The sequence below is a fragment of the Mytilus galloprovincialis genome, chromosome 10 (genome assembly GCF_965363235.1).
Source record: "Mytilus galloprovincialis chromosome 10, xbMytGall1.hap1.1, whole genome shotgun sequence".
Classification (NCBI taxonomy): Eukaryota; Metazoa; Mollusca; class Bivalvia; order Mytilida; family Mytilidae; genus Mytilus; species Mytilus galloprovincialis.
Window position 1 is genome coordinate 7,366,810 of NC_134847.1, and position 16,630 is coordinate 7,383,439.

The 16,630-nt window shown below is 33.1% G+C and overlaps 2 protein-coding genes across 2 annotated transcripts; one reads left to right on the plus strand and one right to left on the minus strand.

The window, feature by feature from the left end:
- Positions 1–241: 241 nt before the first annotated feature.
- On the minus strand, positions 242–1,981 carry LOC143048949 (uncharacterized). Its single transcript, XM_076222796.1, has 2 exons — positions 1,139–1,981; positions 242–971 (listed from the first exon to the last, which is right to left on the minus strand). Exons 1-2 carry the CDS (start codon positions 1,960–1,962, stop codon positions 278–280), a joined length of 1,518 nt encoding a protein of 505 aa, XP_076078911.1. The 5' UTR covers positions 1,963–1,981; the 3' UTR covers positions 242–277.
- Positions 1,982–5,024: 3,043 nt separating this feature from the next.
- Positions 5,025–6,380, plus strand: LOC143048846 (uncharacterized). Its single transcript, XM_076222715.1, has one exon. It carries the CDS (start codon positions 5,025–5,027, stop codon positions 6,378–6,380), a length of 1,356 nt encoding a protein of 451 aa, XP_076078830.1.
- The last annotated feature ends 10,250 nt before the right edge of the window (positions 6,381–16,630 follow it).

Consider the following 16,630-nt stretch of genomic DNA (forward strand, 5'->3'; position numbering starts at 1 on the left):
CTTTTAATCATATATTTTAGATAACAATCGTTAGACTTTTATTCTTGTATTAGTGTGTGTATTTGTGTGTGTTTGGAGCAACGCTTTTTTTTTGGAAGGGGTCTCCAGACTTTTTTAACGTTGTATGTATATAGTTTTTTTTTTTTTTAGTTTTTTTTTCATAAATTATTTTTAAATATCAACACAACACGTAACCGTGTATTATTATTATTATTTTTTTTTAATAATAAAGACTAAGATAATAGGGATAAATACACTTTTTATTTATATACAATATCTACATCCCATATGGGGTTGTTGTATAATCTTTCTTTAACACCCGTTTGTCAAATACAATCCTGTAGGTTTTATCTTCTGCACGAGTTATAATGTTAGTAGTTTTAACTTCACGACAGATTTTGTTATCATCAGTCACAGTTACTTTATCAGTTTTTCCTTGTACAACATCTTTCATTGTGTCAAAGTTGAGTTCGAGGGCATTCTTATAGTTTAAAGTTATTCCACGGATTTTGCAGCATGTTCTATTTCCATCTCTATCGGGATTTTTGAGTTTATAACCATAATTCTTTGGCCCACCACTAACAAAAACGTCAATGTTATTGTTTGGTGTTTCATCCGTTAGATCCCCCAAATAATCACCAGTTATTGGTCGCCAATCGCCTGGTTTAGAGCTGAAAATGATTGAATCAGTGTCGCAATAGAGTGCGCGGTCACCAAGGTTTTCAAGATATTTGTACAGCTGTAGTCGAGCCTGTGTCGTTGTATAGGCTGCTATTACCACATTAGTTCTTCCTGTTTCTTCAATAAATTGAGACTGGTTAATCCAATTGATTCTGACCATATCGTCCGTAACAAAGCTGACGTCTTGGACTTCTTGACTGTCACTGGTCAGGATATCAAAATAAATGGAAGGATCTGTTAAATATGTTGTACGTGGTAAATTTAATCGCTGACCAAACTTTCCCCAGAAACTGTAAATAGAATAATATTTTTATATATGACAGTAAGTTAATCTTAAGTGGTCTTTATTTCAATTAAGAGTTGAACTCAACCAGTAAATAACATATGCATAATATATTATTTGTTTTATTATTATTAATATTATCATTATTATTATCTTATATCATGTACACCTCACCTGTTCAGCATTAATTTGGCCAGTTGTCTAAGTCCTGGGTTACAATTAATGTTTTTTGCATCAAGCCTTATGCCTTCTTTTTCGAAGTAGTCCTCTGTGTATTTCTGACGGTCTTCTTCTGTTTTGCACCAATCGGGCCATCCGCTTGCCTCTTGTTTTATTTTCAAAAATGTATTTACATATTCTGTAAAGACACCACCCTGTCTTAAAAGTGGGTCGTATTGTGAAACATTTTCAAAATGCCACACTTCGTATATTTCTTCTATCTCATAACCTTTTTCAACGGCTTTTTTTATTTCGTCACTGACCCAAGTACCTGTCAAGGCCCTGCTATCGACGTTGTGGCAGCAGTTTTCAGTTACACCATCTTCCATACAAGTCCGACATAATCCAAACATTAGTTTTCCCTTTATTCTCGAGGGAAGAACAGGGAGATATAAATTTCTTGGAGGGTTGATTTTACATTTGACCAATTCTTCGTAAGCATCTATGTTCTTAAAATTTTCTGTGATTATCAATGGATGTCCAAGTGGAATCTTCCCTGTTTTATTGATAAATGGATACAGCGAAGTTACGTCATAATAGTTAATGCTTTCGTCTTTGGCTGCTTCTTTATACATTGTGAATGCCTCAGTCCGTCCTCCGTAAAATGCTTCTCTCGGTTCAAGAGGATAATGCATAGTATGACTCTTCATATACTTATTCAGATCCATATTACTCTCCACTTCTTTGTCAAATTCACATTCCCAAATACAGATATATTTATATCCATTCTTTTCGAGAAAACTTCTCTTATCGAGTGTTCTTTGGTATAAATCAGACATTGATGTGCCAGTAACGGGATTCATTGTTGACTTTGCAAAGCATTTTAGACAAGCGTGCCAAAAGCACCCATGGAACTCGTATACAATCTTGTCTCCATCAAGCGTCTCTTGGTAGCCGTCAACCAAAAACGGGCCGATTCTTTTTTCTCCTCCATTTTTCGCATGTACTATTTCAATACTATCTCTCTCCGAAATATATTGTAACCATTTTAATGCTTTAATGGATTGCGTTTGCTGAGGCCTGTATCCATTTGGGGGTATGATACCAATACTGTCGTATTCTAGGAAGTTTCTACGGAAAACAAGATTACATGCTGATGCTATTGTTAAACATTTATCAAAGGGATCAACGCCAGGCTTATCGTCTAGTGAAGTAACTTCCATGAACATCTTTCGGAACGCTATGCAACCCTTTCTTAGTATATCTACATCAGATTTACAGTATGCTAGCAATTGTTCTTGGAAGTTAAATGTGTCATACTTATGTTCATTATACCATTCCATAAATTCCCGTCTTTTGTCTGGTTTCATTCCATCAGGATTGTAATATTTCATATCTGGTAGTCCCTGGAGTATTACATTTTGATTATCTTTTGTATTCATGAGATGAGGAAAGTACCCTTTACATAATTCCTTTAAACCGAAAGACTTCGGGAACTTTTCAAGTGACATGGGTAAAAAATTGATTGAATCTATAAATCTGATGTTGCATTTTGGTATATCTATGGACATGAACTTTGATCCACTCTTAATAACCTCTGGTAGAACTCCGTTTTGGTACAAATACTGTAAAATAGGGAAGCTGTCATATCCTTTAAAGTTATGACATAGTACTTTAGCACCACTGTTTTCTTCAGAGAAAAGCCATCGACAAAAATCATCTCTTGTTGTTTCACCCCTGAAGATGTATTCGTTTTGACCGCATTTTTCGCAGTGCGTTCCACTATCTACCTCGTCTGTCATACATATTTCACACACTTTATGAACTACACATAAATTTGGTGTGTGCTTTCTAGTTCCACACCATGATTGTTTGCAATGAATACATTTTCGTCCCTCAGTAGATGCTGTAAATCCCCTTTCACACTGCAGTAATTCCTCCTGTCTACATTCAAAATCGAAAAATAAAAACATTTTCGACCTTTCCTTTGGTAAACTATTATGATCCGTTGAAATGTTAAGTTCATGTGTGCTCTCGGAGAGACAGTTTTTGTTATCTTTGTTTTTTTCCTCGGGTACCATATAACATTGATGACTCTCGGGAAAGTAATCTTTACAAACTCTACAGTATTGCTCCCCGCACAGGTGCGGTTTTTTGTGTAGTTTGGCATATACGGACTGACCACATTGATTACATCTAAAGTTGGTGGTGCACGTTGACTGACCAGAGTTACTTCTTTGTTTGTGCAAATCGAAACAAATATCATTACGAAAATAACGATTACAGTCCTCACAATATTTCCAATGTTCGTCGTGTACATCATGGATTTTATAACAATGGTGGCAGGTATTGTTACACGCATGGCGTTCTTTATGGTCATATCCCTTGTTGCATATCGTACAATAGTAATTTCTGCCTAGAAATGCAGGCATTTTGGTGATCACATCATAGTGGTCATCATGTAGATAAAGATACATTTTCTTATCCGCTTCTGGTCCTTCATAAATAATTGCATTAAAATGGCCTTTAGATAGTACATAAATTTGATACTCTGACATAACCTCCTGGAAGCGTTTTATTTCTGGGATACCACATTTACCTAAAGGTACATTTGCTTTATCATGTAACTGCAAAGCAAGATCTCTTTGTATGTGTCTACCTACACGAATGCTGTTCCACTTTTCACGATTATCCAATCTAGCCTTTGCAGTCACTATCGCTCTAGCACAACATAAGTTATCTTTGTTTTGTACTCTTATAAAACACCTTTTTTCCTCTAAAGTCTTTTCAAGATCGACATATCTACATCGCTTTCCAATTCCACCAACTGGCATACTGACTTGTATGAATTCAATTTCAAGAGTTTCGTCCATCACGAATTGCTCATATGACTGCAGCACTCTTTCAATTTCCGTGAGAAATCGCTCTGCATTCAACTGTGATAATTTCATGAACGGCAATGAGATTGGAAAGTCGAGTTCTGGACATTGCACTGATAGTCGAACTAAATCGTCAGGCTCCATGAACTTTGTAATATCTTTTATGATGGAGTTGAAGAGAACTCTGAGACTCTTTAAAATATTAGGAATACCCCGAACATCTAGCTCTCGAAATGCAACTTTATATCTGGTCGAGGTTGTGTTAAATTTGGGCATTTTCTGGGTTCCAACAACGCTTATGGTATACGAATCACTTGGGTCGTCATATTTTGTTACTTTCCTTTTTATTGGGAGTCCATCTTGTGTTGATTTCCTTTTTACACCTCCACCAGACTGATTATGAAAGTTTTCTTTATGTAAGGATAAACGATCCGGATGACTAAACACCTTTTTACATTTATCACACTGGTAAAACTCTGAACTGCTGTGTTTTCTTTCATGACTCTCTAAGTTACTCTTTCTGTAAAATCCCTTATCACACACACGACACCTGAAGACTTCTTGATGTCCTAGTATTCGTTTATGTTCATCAAGTAAACTGCGTTTGGAAAATGTAGCACCACAATGTTGACACTCATATTGCCTGGACATCTTTCCTCGATGATGATCCATCTTGTACTGAAGAATATCTATAAGGAAAACGAATGTATAAGGAGATGAATATTCGCCTGCATAAAAACAGATTTTACAAGAAATGTTTTCATTTTAAATTTTGTGTTTGAAGTGAAAAGATGTCTAGATGCCCATATTGTTCGGTGTCCTTTTCCAGAAAAGACAATTTGCAAAGACATATGAAGAACAGCCACGAAAAGAATCAACCATTTACTGATGAGGATGAGTATACCAAAACAGATATTCCTTCTTCCTTAATATTGCCACGTGACAACACGGTCATTTTAGGGCACCCCTTTACCATGATGTTGGCTGGACCAACAGGGTCGGGAAAAACGTTTTGGATGAAAATGCTTTTGGAGAGAGCAAAGTGCATGATAAAACCAACACCAGAGAGGATAATATGGTGTTATAAACGATGGCAGCCATTATTTACTGAAATGCAACAGACGGTAAAGAACATTATTTTCGTTCAAGGGATTCCAGATGACCTGAACAGCGATTCATTTATAGACCCTAAATTCCCTAGTCTTGTCGTAATAGATGATCTTATGAAAGACGCAACTAACAGTAAAGATGTGTGCGAGTTATTTGTTGAGGGTAGCCATCATCGTAACTTGAGTGTAACTTGTATCTTGCAAAATGCCTTTTCGAAGGGAAAGGAAAACAGAACAATGAGCATTAATAGTCAGTATATAGTTCTGTTCAAAAACCCACGTGATCAAGTCACACCTGCTGTATTTGCTAGACAGATGTATCCAAACAATTCAAAAAGATTCATGAACAAATATATTGAAGGAGTTAAAAGACCATACGGTTACCTGTTTTTAGATCTTAAGCAGAACACATTAGAAGAAGAGAGATTAAAAATTGATATATTTAATGAACAAAACCAAAGAGTAGAGAATTCGGATGTCATGCATGGTGGCAGTATGGCAAGGTATATAAACGATAAAGGTAAAATAATTGACCAGTTTGAAGTAAGAAGAACAAGAGAGCAGTCGCATTCTGGAGACGTGTCAGAATTTGTTGAAGCTAAAGAAACAATGCCTTCATGTGACGAATGTGGATTGATGTTCGAAAATTTATCTGATTTAATGAGGCATGTAAAGCGATGGTGTCCGGAAAATAATAACGATATGAAGCGTAAATTCAACGAGGAACATGAAGATATTCCTTCAAAGAAATTCAAAACTGAAATAGAGATTGAAGACGGCGAAAGCGATGTTTTTAAGAAATTAGCTAAATATGCGAGAGACGAGACAGAAGACCTTTGGGAAGAGAAAGTTGACAAGTACTTGAAAAATGGTATGAGTGAAACTGAAGCAAAATACAGAGCTAACCGAAAACTTCGAGAAGATGAACTTGATAAGTTTATGTGGAAATATGCAAACTTGGTGCATTATATTCTACAACTTAGAGTTGGCAGATTGCATTTAAAGGTAGTAAAGTTCATTGAAAAATTGTTGCAAGAAGGAACTGAATATAAAAAAGCAATAAAAATGGCGATAAGAAAATACAAAAATGAACTCGATAATTATCTTGATGAAGTCATTGAGGAGGAAGAAAACGGAGAAGAGGAGGAGGGTGATGATGATGACGAAGAGGAGGAGGGAGATGAGGAGGGTGATGATGATGGTGATCAAGAGGAGGAGGAGGGAGATGAGGACGTTGATGATGAGGAGGAGGAAGAAGAGGAGGATTAGAACTATTAGTGTTAATCATTTCGTTTTCTCGTTTTTTATGAGGAGGAGGAGGAGGAGGAGGAGGAGGAGGAGGAGGAGGAGGAGGAGGAGGAGGAGGAGGAGGAGGAGGAGGAGGAGGAAGAGGAGGAGGAGGAGGAGGAGGAGGGAGGAGGAGGATTATAATATGAAAACTCAAATTATGTTTCATTTTACTTCCGACATTCAACCAGTGCACATGGCGTCGTGGGAAAAGTATTTACAGAAGATTTATTATGAGCCATCAAATGCCGCTAGTTTTGCTGGACCGGATAAACTATACGCATTTGTAAAGCGAGATGGAAAATACAAACTCAGTAAATATAAGATAAGAAAATGGTTACAGAACCAAGAGTCTTATTCAATGCAGAGAGGTGTTCGACGACCTAAAAATCGAACTCATATAAATGTCGCCGGTATAGACGACCAGTGGTCTGCAGATCTCATGGATATGGTGAAATTTAAAAAATATAACGACGATTACTCTTACGTTTTGGTCGTAATTGATGCTTTTTCCAAATACATATGGCTGCGAAAATTGAAAAACAAACAGGGCGAATCCGTTGCTTCGGCATTTAAAGACATTTTTAAGGAGGGTCGTAAACCAAACCGAATAAGAACCGATAAAGGCCAAGAGTTCAGATCAAGACATGTACAACGTGTTTTTCAAACTGAGGGAATTAATCATTTCTATGCCTTAAACGAGGTGAAAGCAGCTATTTCAGAAAGAGCAATAAAAACCATTAAGACCAGGATATATCGTTACTTTGCCTATAAACAATCTTACAAATACATAGATAAATTGCAAGATTATGCTGAAGGTTATAATAACACTGTACATAGAACCATAGATATGCCACCGAATGAGGTGTCTAAACAGAATGAAGAAAGCGTACATCTAGCTACATACTTTGCACGGAAACCATCAAAGAAAATGCCAAAACATTTGAGATTTAGATTTTCAATAGGAACTCGTGTTAGAATAACATATCTTAAAAATGTTTTTACTCGTGAATATGAAGAAAAATGGACCGGGGAGATATTTACAATATCTGGTAGATTTTGGAGAAACAATGCTGCAATCTATCATCTCCAGGATTACAACGGAAAAGAAATAGTTGGGACCTTTTACCAGAGTGAAGTCCAGAAGGTTACCACGAAAGATGATGATTTATGGAAAATCGAAAAAATTGTAAAAACCAGAGGAAAGGGGCCAAACAAACAATATTTTGTGAAATGGCTTTATTGGCCAGAGAGATTTTCATCATGGGTTAACACACGCGATTTACAAGACTTGTAAAAACTGTATTACTAGTTTAATAAAATATGTTTTTCTCGAAAAGGTCTTGTTGTCTTTGTATTTGAAATATTTGATAGGTCAAACAATTTATATAATAAATCTTACCTTAAGCAATAAATTGTCCAAGTTATCCCATACATCAATTCCCCGTGTATGTCGTCGTTTATTACACGTTTAAATGTGGCGCAAAAATAAGGAGGCATGCGCATTTATATTGATTCTAAGGAATTCAAATAATTTTGCAAAAGAATTCAAATCATGTTGCAAAAGAATTCAAATAATCTAGCAGAAGAATTCAAATAATGTTGCAATGAGAATTCAAGTAATTTAGCAATAGGAATTCAAACAATTTAGCAATACGAAGTCAAGTATGCGTGAAATATTTTGTTTTCAAACTGGTAATAACAAATGCAGCTGGTGTATTTAACTAGACATAATTAAGTGGCTAAAGAGATAATCATCTGTTCATTGGCTTTTATTCATAGGAACCACTCAATTTTAAATCATGACCTTTGATGTTAATCATGGCATGATCCGCTAGCTATATGGGTGATTAAGGACATATGTCTTAAATAGCTGCAGTTGTGGGAAAATATCTACTTTAATTTTGCTATGAGTATATACGACAGATTTTAAATGTTAACTAGAAAGAGGTTTTTGTTTTTTTTTAATATTTTAAAGATTAATCAAAAAGATAATCTAAATTGAATGACGGTAAACTATTTGTAAAAAAAAAAAAAAATCAGATATAATGAAAATTTAAAAAAGTATCTAATTATTTATCAAATTAAATACGAAAATTAAATCAACATGCACATAGTCAATTTAAAAGAACAATTTATCGGCTTGGATAAATATTCAACTAATATTCAAAGTTTGATTATATATATACTACTATTTATCTTGTCAGTGACAAAGCTTCAAGCCAGGTGACGAAAATTAACAATAAAACCGTGTTGAAAGCTGCAAGGACAGATGTTTTCATAATCAAATGTGAAATAAATCATTTGAATCTTTATCGTCAAGCTACAACGAAAAACATTGAATTAAAAGATAATTATTAAATCTAATTCAACAGATCATTATATCTTCAAATGTTTATATTTTCTCTTAAGTATGGCGTTCTTCTTTAAAAATCATTTAGATATTAAATCAATGATAATTATCTTAAAGCAAACACGCCAAAAGGTTGAGTGAAATCAAGTCGTAAACAATGTACTAATTAGACTTATTACTCACTAGGCATATATTACATATTAACCATATAACAAAATACATTATTTAATTTACATGAAACTTATAATATGCATTATAACATAAAACTTATAATATGCATTATAACATAAAACTTATAATATGCATTATTACATAAAACTTATAATATGCATTTTTACATAAAACTTATTAAATGCATAATTGCTTAATTAGTGCAATATGCATTATTACACTATTATAGTCTATATATGCATAATTAATGCAATATGCATTATTACACAATAACAGGTATATGCATTGTTACGTCATCTTTAAAAAAAAAAAACGCGGGAAAAAGTGATCTATACGTATGGCCTTGACTACTTTTGTTTGTTTATAAATTACTTTGTTATCACTTGCAACAAAAGGTTTGTGTTTGTTATCAACTAATAGTAAGTCCCAAAAAGTGTCGCTTTTATGATGTACATGCATATTAAAACTATATTTACGCACATTAACATTATACAAATACATTGTAAGAAATAACTGTTTCACAAACATACTGCTACAGGTTTTAAAAATGACTATATGTAATCTACCTTTTTCTTGTTTAAAGGTAGTTTTACGATTTTTTTTGCTATAACATATTTCTAAAAATAGCTTTGGGAAAACCCAGTATTGCAAGTAAGCACAAAATTGCTTGATAAACTCCTCATCTACTATCTTATAATAATTGTATAAAATCTCAACTTCACATGTTGATCTCCGTGCTATAAAACCATAAATGTTGTACATTGTCATTTCCATTTCAGATACGAACATTTCAAATTTAATCAATATATATTTGGCGAATAACAAAATGATAGTACTACATACCCATGTCCATGATAATATTGGTGTAGTACTAACAGCTAAATATATTTGATTGAAATTCATAAAGCAGCAAAAAAGTGTATAATATATATAAACTATATGTTTTGGTCAATGAATAACTTCTGTTATCCGATAGATTTTCACACTGATTTGATGTTTCTAAATATAGCATAGGGAAAACCCAGTTTTTAAAAAACAGCTGGTTGACTTTTTTTCCTATACAATGATAATACTTAAACAAATGATTATGCAAAATCTGGTTGATCATGATTCTGAAAATAAATATTATCTTTTGACCTATTAAATAATTTATGTAACACCATAACTTTGATTCTAATATTTTCAATTGACATCTTAAAAATACAAACATATGTATAGTAATGCATAATATTAGTTTTATTAATAGCGTTTTCAACACCATATTAACTTTTTTATACCATATCTTGTTTAATAACATTCCAACATTTTTAAATATTTCATCTTTACTTCGATTAAACTCTGTATTTGAGCTTGATTTTTTTTCCATTTATATATTTTTTTGTTTTTGTTTTTTTAAATAGTGTAAAAAACATATGTTCAGTTCATTATAGTACATTTCAGTGGTAAATTATTAAAATACAATATTTTGAAATATGTTACAACAGTTGTTTTGACTATAAAGTGGTGAAATAGTCTACCCTTTTGATTTCTTAGGTGCAATGTTATCAGTAGGTGTTGGTGGGGTATGATTTCTTGCTGCGGTTCTTCTTGCATTTTTTGGAGTTCTCACAAATTTATCAATTGATTGTTGTGATTTGTCATTGCCTGAGTTACTGACATTTGATATTTGCACATTTTTTGTTGAACCTGTTCTTGTTTCACTGTGTTTGGTAGATCCACTGCTATTTTATGATGGTTTAAGTTTTGATGTGTTGGATGTTTTGTCAGTTGTTTCAGACATTTGTTCTTTTGTCTGAGCTTCATTGGACTGTAGATTTACATCAGCACTTTCATTAACATCAACCTCTGAGTTTTCATCATTTTTATGTTCACTTTGAAGGTCAGTTGGGCAGTCTATCATTTTATGCCCACTTTCTTTACAAGTTCTACAAACCCAGTCATTTGGACATTAATATATCAAGTGACCAGGCTTCAAGCATTTATGACAAGTTTTTACATTGTTTTCATAATTGATGCTTCTGTTGAATTCAGGTTGTTCAGCATGGAAAACCCTAGCCATGTATTTGCCTATCTGCAGATTTCTTGGTATGGTCTTGTCTAGTACCTTGCTGATAACCACTCTGTCACCAGTCTGGCAAGCAGTTAATTCACCATTGACTCTCAGATATTCTCGGAAAAGGTCTTGAATATCACACCCTTGTAGGGTTAGAGCTCTGTGGATTTGTCCATCGTCAGCGGACAGAGGGACATTCTTCACCTTAATACGAATAGTATTTTCTTGAAGCCTACCAGGATTGCGAGGATTTTGCGAGTACAGGGGCACCTGCCTGCCACGCAGGTTAAGCCCTGTCACTAACAAAGACAGTCTGTCCTCCTCGTTGTCCATATAAAGGCGCCACATTTCTCTGATCCGTTGAATACCTTTAATACACTCTGCAGGGACTTTGGTACCTATGGCATTGTATATCTCTACATTTGTGAGCCAAAGAGTTCTTGGGGGTTTTACTGAGCCATGTACATCTTCATCTTTCAGAAAGATGGGTTTTACAAAGTTTCCGGTATTATTTCTTTGAGGTGTCTCAGATTGATTGTTTTCAGTTTGTTTGTTTTGAGTTTTACCAGTGACTACTTCAGAAAAAGACGCCATTTTTTCTTTGTTTTGATTATGTTCATTCACTTCATCTCCGTCAGATTCACATTCTTCGTTTTGTAGAACACTTAGTAGGCGTTTCATACGATCAGCATTCATACGCTTACATATTGCTTCAAGTTGTGGATCCATCTTACCTCTATTTCATTAATAATTAAACTTTTTTAACGGAGTGCTATCTCAACGAGCCTTAGCAACAAGGGACATCACTCTTCTTTAAAAATATGAATATTACTTTTTTTAATCATTAAAGAAAAAGATTCTTACATAGCTACTGGTGGATTCCCCTACAGAAAAAAAAGTTGAGGCGCAGTTGATGGTCATGTGGTGGACAGTTGAGTCTAGCTGTTTTAAGCAAAATAGTTGAGGGCTAGGTGTTGAGCATCTTAGCTCAACTCAAACCTGGTCAAGCACTGTATGTTTGATAATGTCGCTCAACTGGCCCTCAACTGAAGCTGGCCATTAAGTTGAGGAAAAGTTGAGCAATTGATTTTTGGTTTTCATATAGTTGAGCAAAAGTTGAGAATTCAGACTTCGATGTTTTTGTAGTTGAAGAAAAGTTGAGCATTCAGACTTTGATTTTTTTTTATAGTCGAGCAAAAGTTGAGCAATTTGAAATATGATCTGGTGATATAAATGTTATGTGCCCTCTGTTTTCTCTGTGTATAGTGCAAATGGACAGGAAGTATTATTATAAATGTACACAAAGTTTGAGGCAAAACTAAGGGAAGCACATGTTTTTTTACAATTTTCTGTATTTTAACTTAACCATTAAACTTTGAAATAAAGCTGATAAAACAGTATTTCTTTTATTATAAGATATATCAAATATTTAAGATTTAGGAAATTAACAGTTATTATTAGGGGCAAATCTCAAAGGGATCACTGTCACAATACCCTTAACAACCTCAAACATTTAAAATTTGAACTGGGCTTGAGCATACACATGGCAAGCAAAGATGTCTCCTAGCTATCATGAATGAAACATGATTACAATGGATGTAGATAAAAAAAAATACAAATAACTGTATTGACATTGAATAGTGCAGTGTATTCTTCTGATGACATGACTACATATATTTCTGGAAACAACTTTTGGTAAGTACATTGGATTAGAATTTCCACCATTTTGAATAAGTGCATATGCTCTTTTAGTTCAAAATAGTGATATTTAAAGTGTCTTCTTAACTGCTTAAAGTGAATAAAAAATTGAGACAATATATTAATGCATTAATTTATATATTATCAAAAAGTGTAAGACAGGAGACATATTCATTTTATTATTAAGACAATTTGTTTTAGAAAGTATAACTTATAAAATAAGAATATTCTAACATAATGAATTTGGTATAAAACTAGAGATCTGTTTTTATTTTAAATTACTAGATAACTTTTAAAAAGCAAAGATAAAGCTTTCATATAGTCTGTTGTGTACACTCAGCAGTATTTTGGCAATAAAAATACACAATTTAAATTTATGTTTTCTACAATGTGTAGTCATCAGTTTGCAATTACCAGATAATGCTCTACTTTTAAAGACCTAGCTATCCCTCAACTTTTAATGACCTGGCCCTTAACTATTGGCCACCTAGCCCTCAACGTTTAATGACCTTGTCCTCAACTGTTGGCCAGGTAGCCCTCAACTCTAATTGCTCAACCGTTGGAACCTATATATATATATATATATATACCCCATAGAAAATATCAATGGAATTCCAGTGGAATACCAGTTGATTCCACTGGTTTCCAGTGACCCATTGGAATTCCACTGGTAAATCATCTAAAACTAATGACATTTGAAAATTTTACCACTGTAATTCCACTGGAATAATGACATTGGAAAATTTTACCATTGTAATTCCACTGGAATACATTGTTGGGTAGCATGATTTATCATTTAGATACTGATGGGTATTATTTTTGGTAAAAGTACTTGTATTAAATTCTAATGACTATTCTCAGTACAATTCATTTGTACCTAGTCCAAATAATTATGATGTCTTGAAAGGCAATTTAATTGTTGCTTTGACAACTTCTGAAATGTTAAATCATTGTAGTCATGTGACTTATAACATATTTTCGTTATTTTCTGTATTTGTTAAAGGGTCAAAATGACATTTCATCCATTTTCACCTTTTTCCAGGCAAAATTTGGGTTTTAAGGCAAAATATTTTTTTTTCCTTATTGGTGACCTATGTTTATTATTTCATCATTCTTTGAAAGCTATATTTCAGCTTTTAATATTACAGATTTGGACCAAGTGTCATAGAACGTTTTTTTTCATATTCTGATAAAAATATGTCAACACCTCTATTTTCCCTATCATTTCATTGAAAAATGTTCCCTTTTACATACCAATTTATTGCGAACTCTATCATAGTTTTCCATAGATTCACCTGCAAGTTACCTGTCCATTTAAACTTCTGTAAGTTCTATTGTCCCATTGAACAAATACAACAGGTATTGTTTTCTCTGTATAGTTTATTTGATGGGACCTTTAAATTACTATGGAAAACTATGATAGGCTTCGCAATAAAAGTAAAATATTGAGCTTAAATGGTCTGTGACCACTATTTTTTTTTACCAATTTGATTTACTGTCTGTAAAGAATCAAATAACAAAAAATACGGCACTTCTGATAGAACTTCGAATAGGCTCGAGCCACCTGAATATGTGTTTGAAAATGAAGTTTTTTGTCATAGTTTCTTCAAAAGCAAAAGAAAAAGGTGTTTGGTGTGAGATTTTGAAGTTTGTTAGGTTTTTAAAAGGTTATTAACTGCAGTTGACTTGAAGATGCTTACATCAACATTGATTAATCTGTTACAAATAACTGTCTCATTGATTATCATACAAGATATCTTCTTTTCTATATTTGGTTCAAATAGTATTGAGAATGGAAATAGTGAATTATGTTTTAGAGACAATAAGTTGAAAATAATGTACAAGATAATTGAAGGTAGAAAACACATCCATTAGGTCTTCAATACACTGAAAAATCGCACACAAAGAGGTTGTTTTGTACATTTTTTGGAAAAGTAATTAGTTTTGGAAAATGGACATTTCTGTATTTTTTAATATCACAAATCATACAGGTAAATCTTACTTTGCTGAACATATTTGCTGTTTACAGTTTATCTTTATTATTAATAATATTCAAGATAATAACTAAAAACTGCAAAATTTCCTTAAAATTACCAATTTAGTGGCAGCAACCCAACAATGGGTTATTAGATTCATCTGAAAATTTCAGGGATGATAGAACTTTACCTTATAAACACTTTTATCTCATGTAAGATTTGCTCTAACTGCTCTATTTTATCTGTTTTTGAAATATAGGCAAAAACTGCATTTTACCCCTATGTTCTATTTTTAGCCATTGTGGCGATGTTCTTTGACGAAACAAAAAATAAAACACAAAACTCATTCCAGACACCCTAAGGATCATTCAGCTTAAGTTTGGTTTGAATTGGTTCAGTAATTTCAGAGCAGGAGATGTTTGAAATATTTTAGACCATGGATGCCAAGTGATGGCTAATGCTCACCGTTCCTTCGGAAATTGAAAATTATTTTTCATGTACATGTATCACTTCATATTCTCTGATTTTAGTTTCTGCAAAATAAGTTACGTCACAGTCAGTGCAGACAAAATAATGTTGATGTATTGCTAAAAAGCAATAAAATATGATCATTTAAAATAATATTAATACTCTGTTTATGCCACTAGATAATTAAAAAAATGCTTGTGAGCGCAGCTGGATATGACCAAAGAGGTCCACCCTGATCATTTGGGGCAAAAATAGAGACAATATTCGCCCTTACTGCAGGTCTGCATTTGGATTGTAATTAAATATCTTAAATATTTTTTTGTAATGACAAAAATACTAAAAAGTATTAAAAATAATACACTGAAATAAAGGCAGTTTCCAGACCAAATTTTGAAAAAAAATTAATAACTATCTCGATTAACACCATTTAACAATGTATAAGCACTCTTCTGGTTTGAAAATATACAACCTAAATGGCCCGAGACCACAATTAATTCCTCTATCATTTCTTTACAACGTTTTGTCGCATTTAAAAAGTTTTGCCTATTCTTTTTGTCTAATTTTTTGTGTCTGTAATGTACAGTACAAGTCCAAAAATATATGCAATTTTCAGAAAAATTGCATCTTTACATCATACAAATTTGGCCAATACACATCAATATCCCTATAGGCAAGTCAAGAGATGTTCCGAAAAGTGTAAATATAACCTTTTTGCACCTGACCTAATCACTCTTTCCTTATTAAAATTAGTTCAAATAAAACATCCAAAAGTTAATTTCAGCTCTCTTCTTTCATTTCCACCCTAGAAAAGCTAAGAAATGAATGAGAAAGGGAAAGGAAAAAAATAAAGAAAAAATACACTATAATTAAAGGGAACTATATTCGTGAACAACAAAAAGCGGGGTCATTAATTGTGGTCTTGAGCCAAATAAAAACGAAAATCTCCATTCTTTTCATTAAAATCTTAATTCATATGCATATTTTTTTCTCTTTTTCTCAGATTCTTAAGACTTTGCTGAATAATTTTTAATAAAAGCAAGGACTAAATGTATTTTTCATGAATTTTAACATCATTTTTATATCATAAAATTAAGAATTTTTAAAATTATTTCATGGGAAAATAAACAGATGACTGAAAACTGTTTAAGCTAGAAACTTCTGTATAATTTGACACATGTAATAAATTAAATGCTTCGCTGAGTGCAGCCTGATATGACCACAGAGGTCGAACCCCGAACAGTTGTGGTAAATTTGGACACAATATTCAAGCTTGATACTGTCTGAATTTGGATTGTGTCTTATTTGTGATCAAATTTTTGACATAAAATAGGGACAAAAGATACCAGAGAGGCAGTCATACTCATAAATCGAAACTGACAACACCATGGCTAAAAATGAAAATGGCAAACAGACAAACAATAGTACACATGACACAACATAGAAAACTAAAGAATAAACAACACGAACCCCACCAAAAACTAAGGGTGATCTCAGGTGCCCGGAAGGGTAAGCA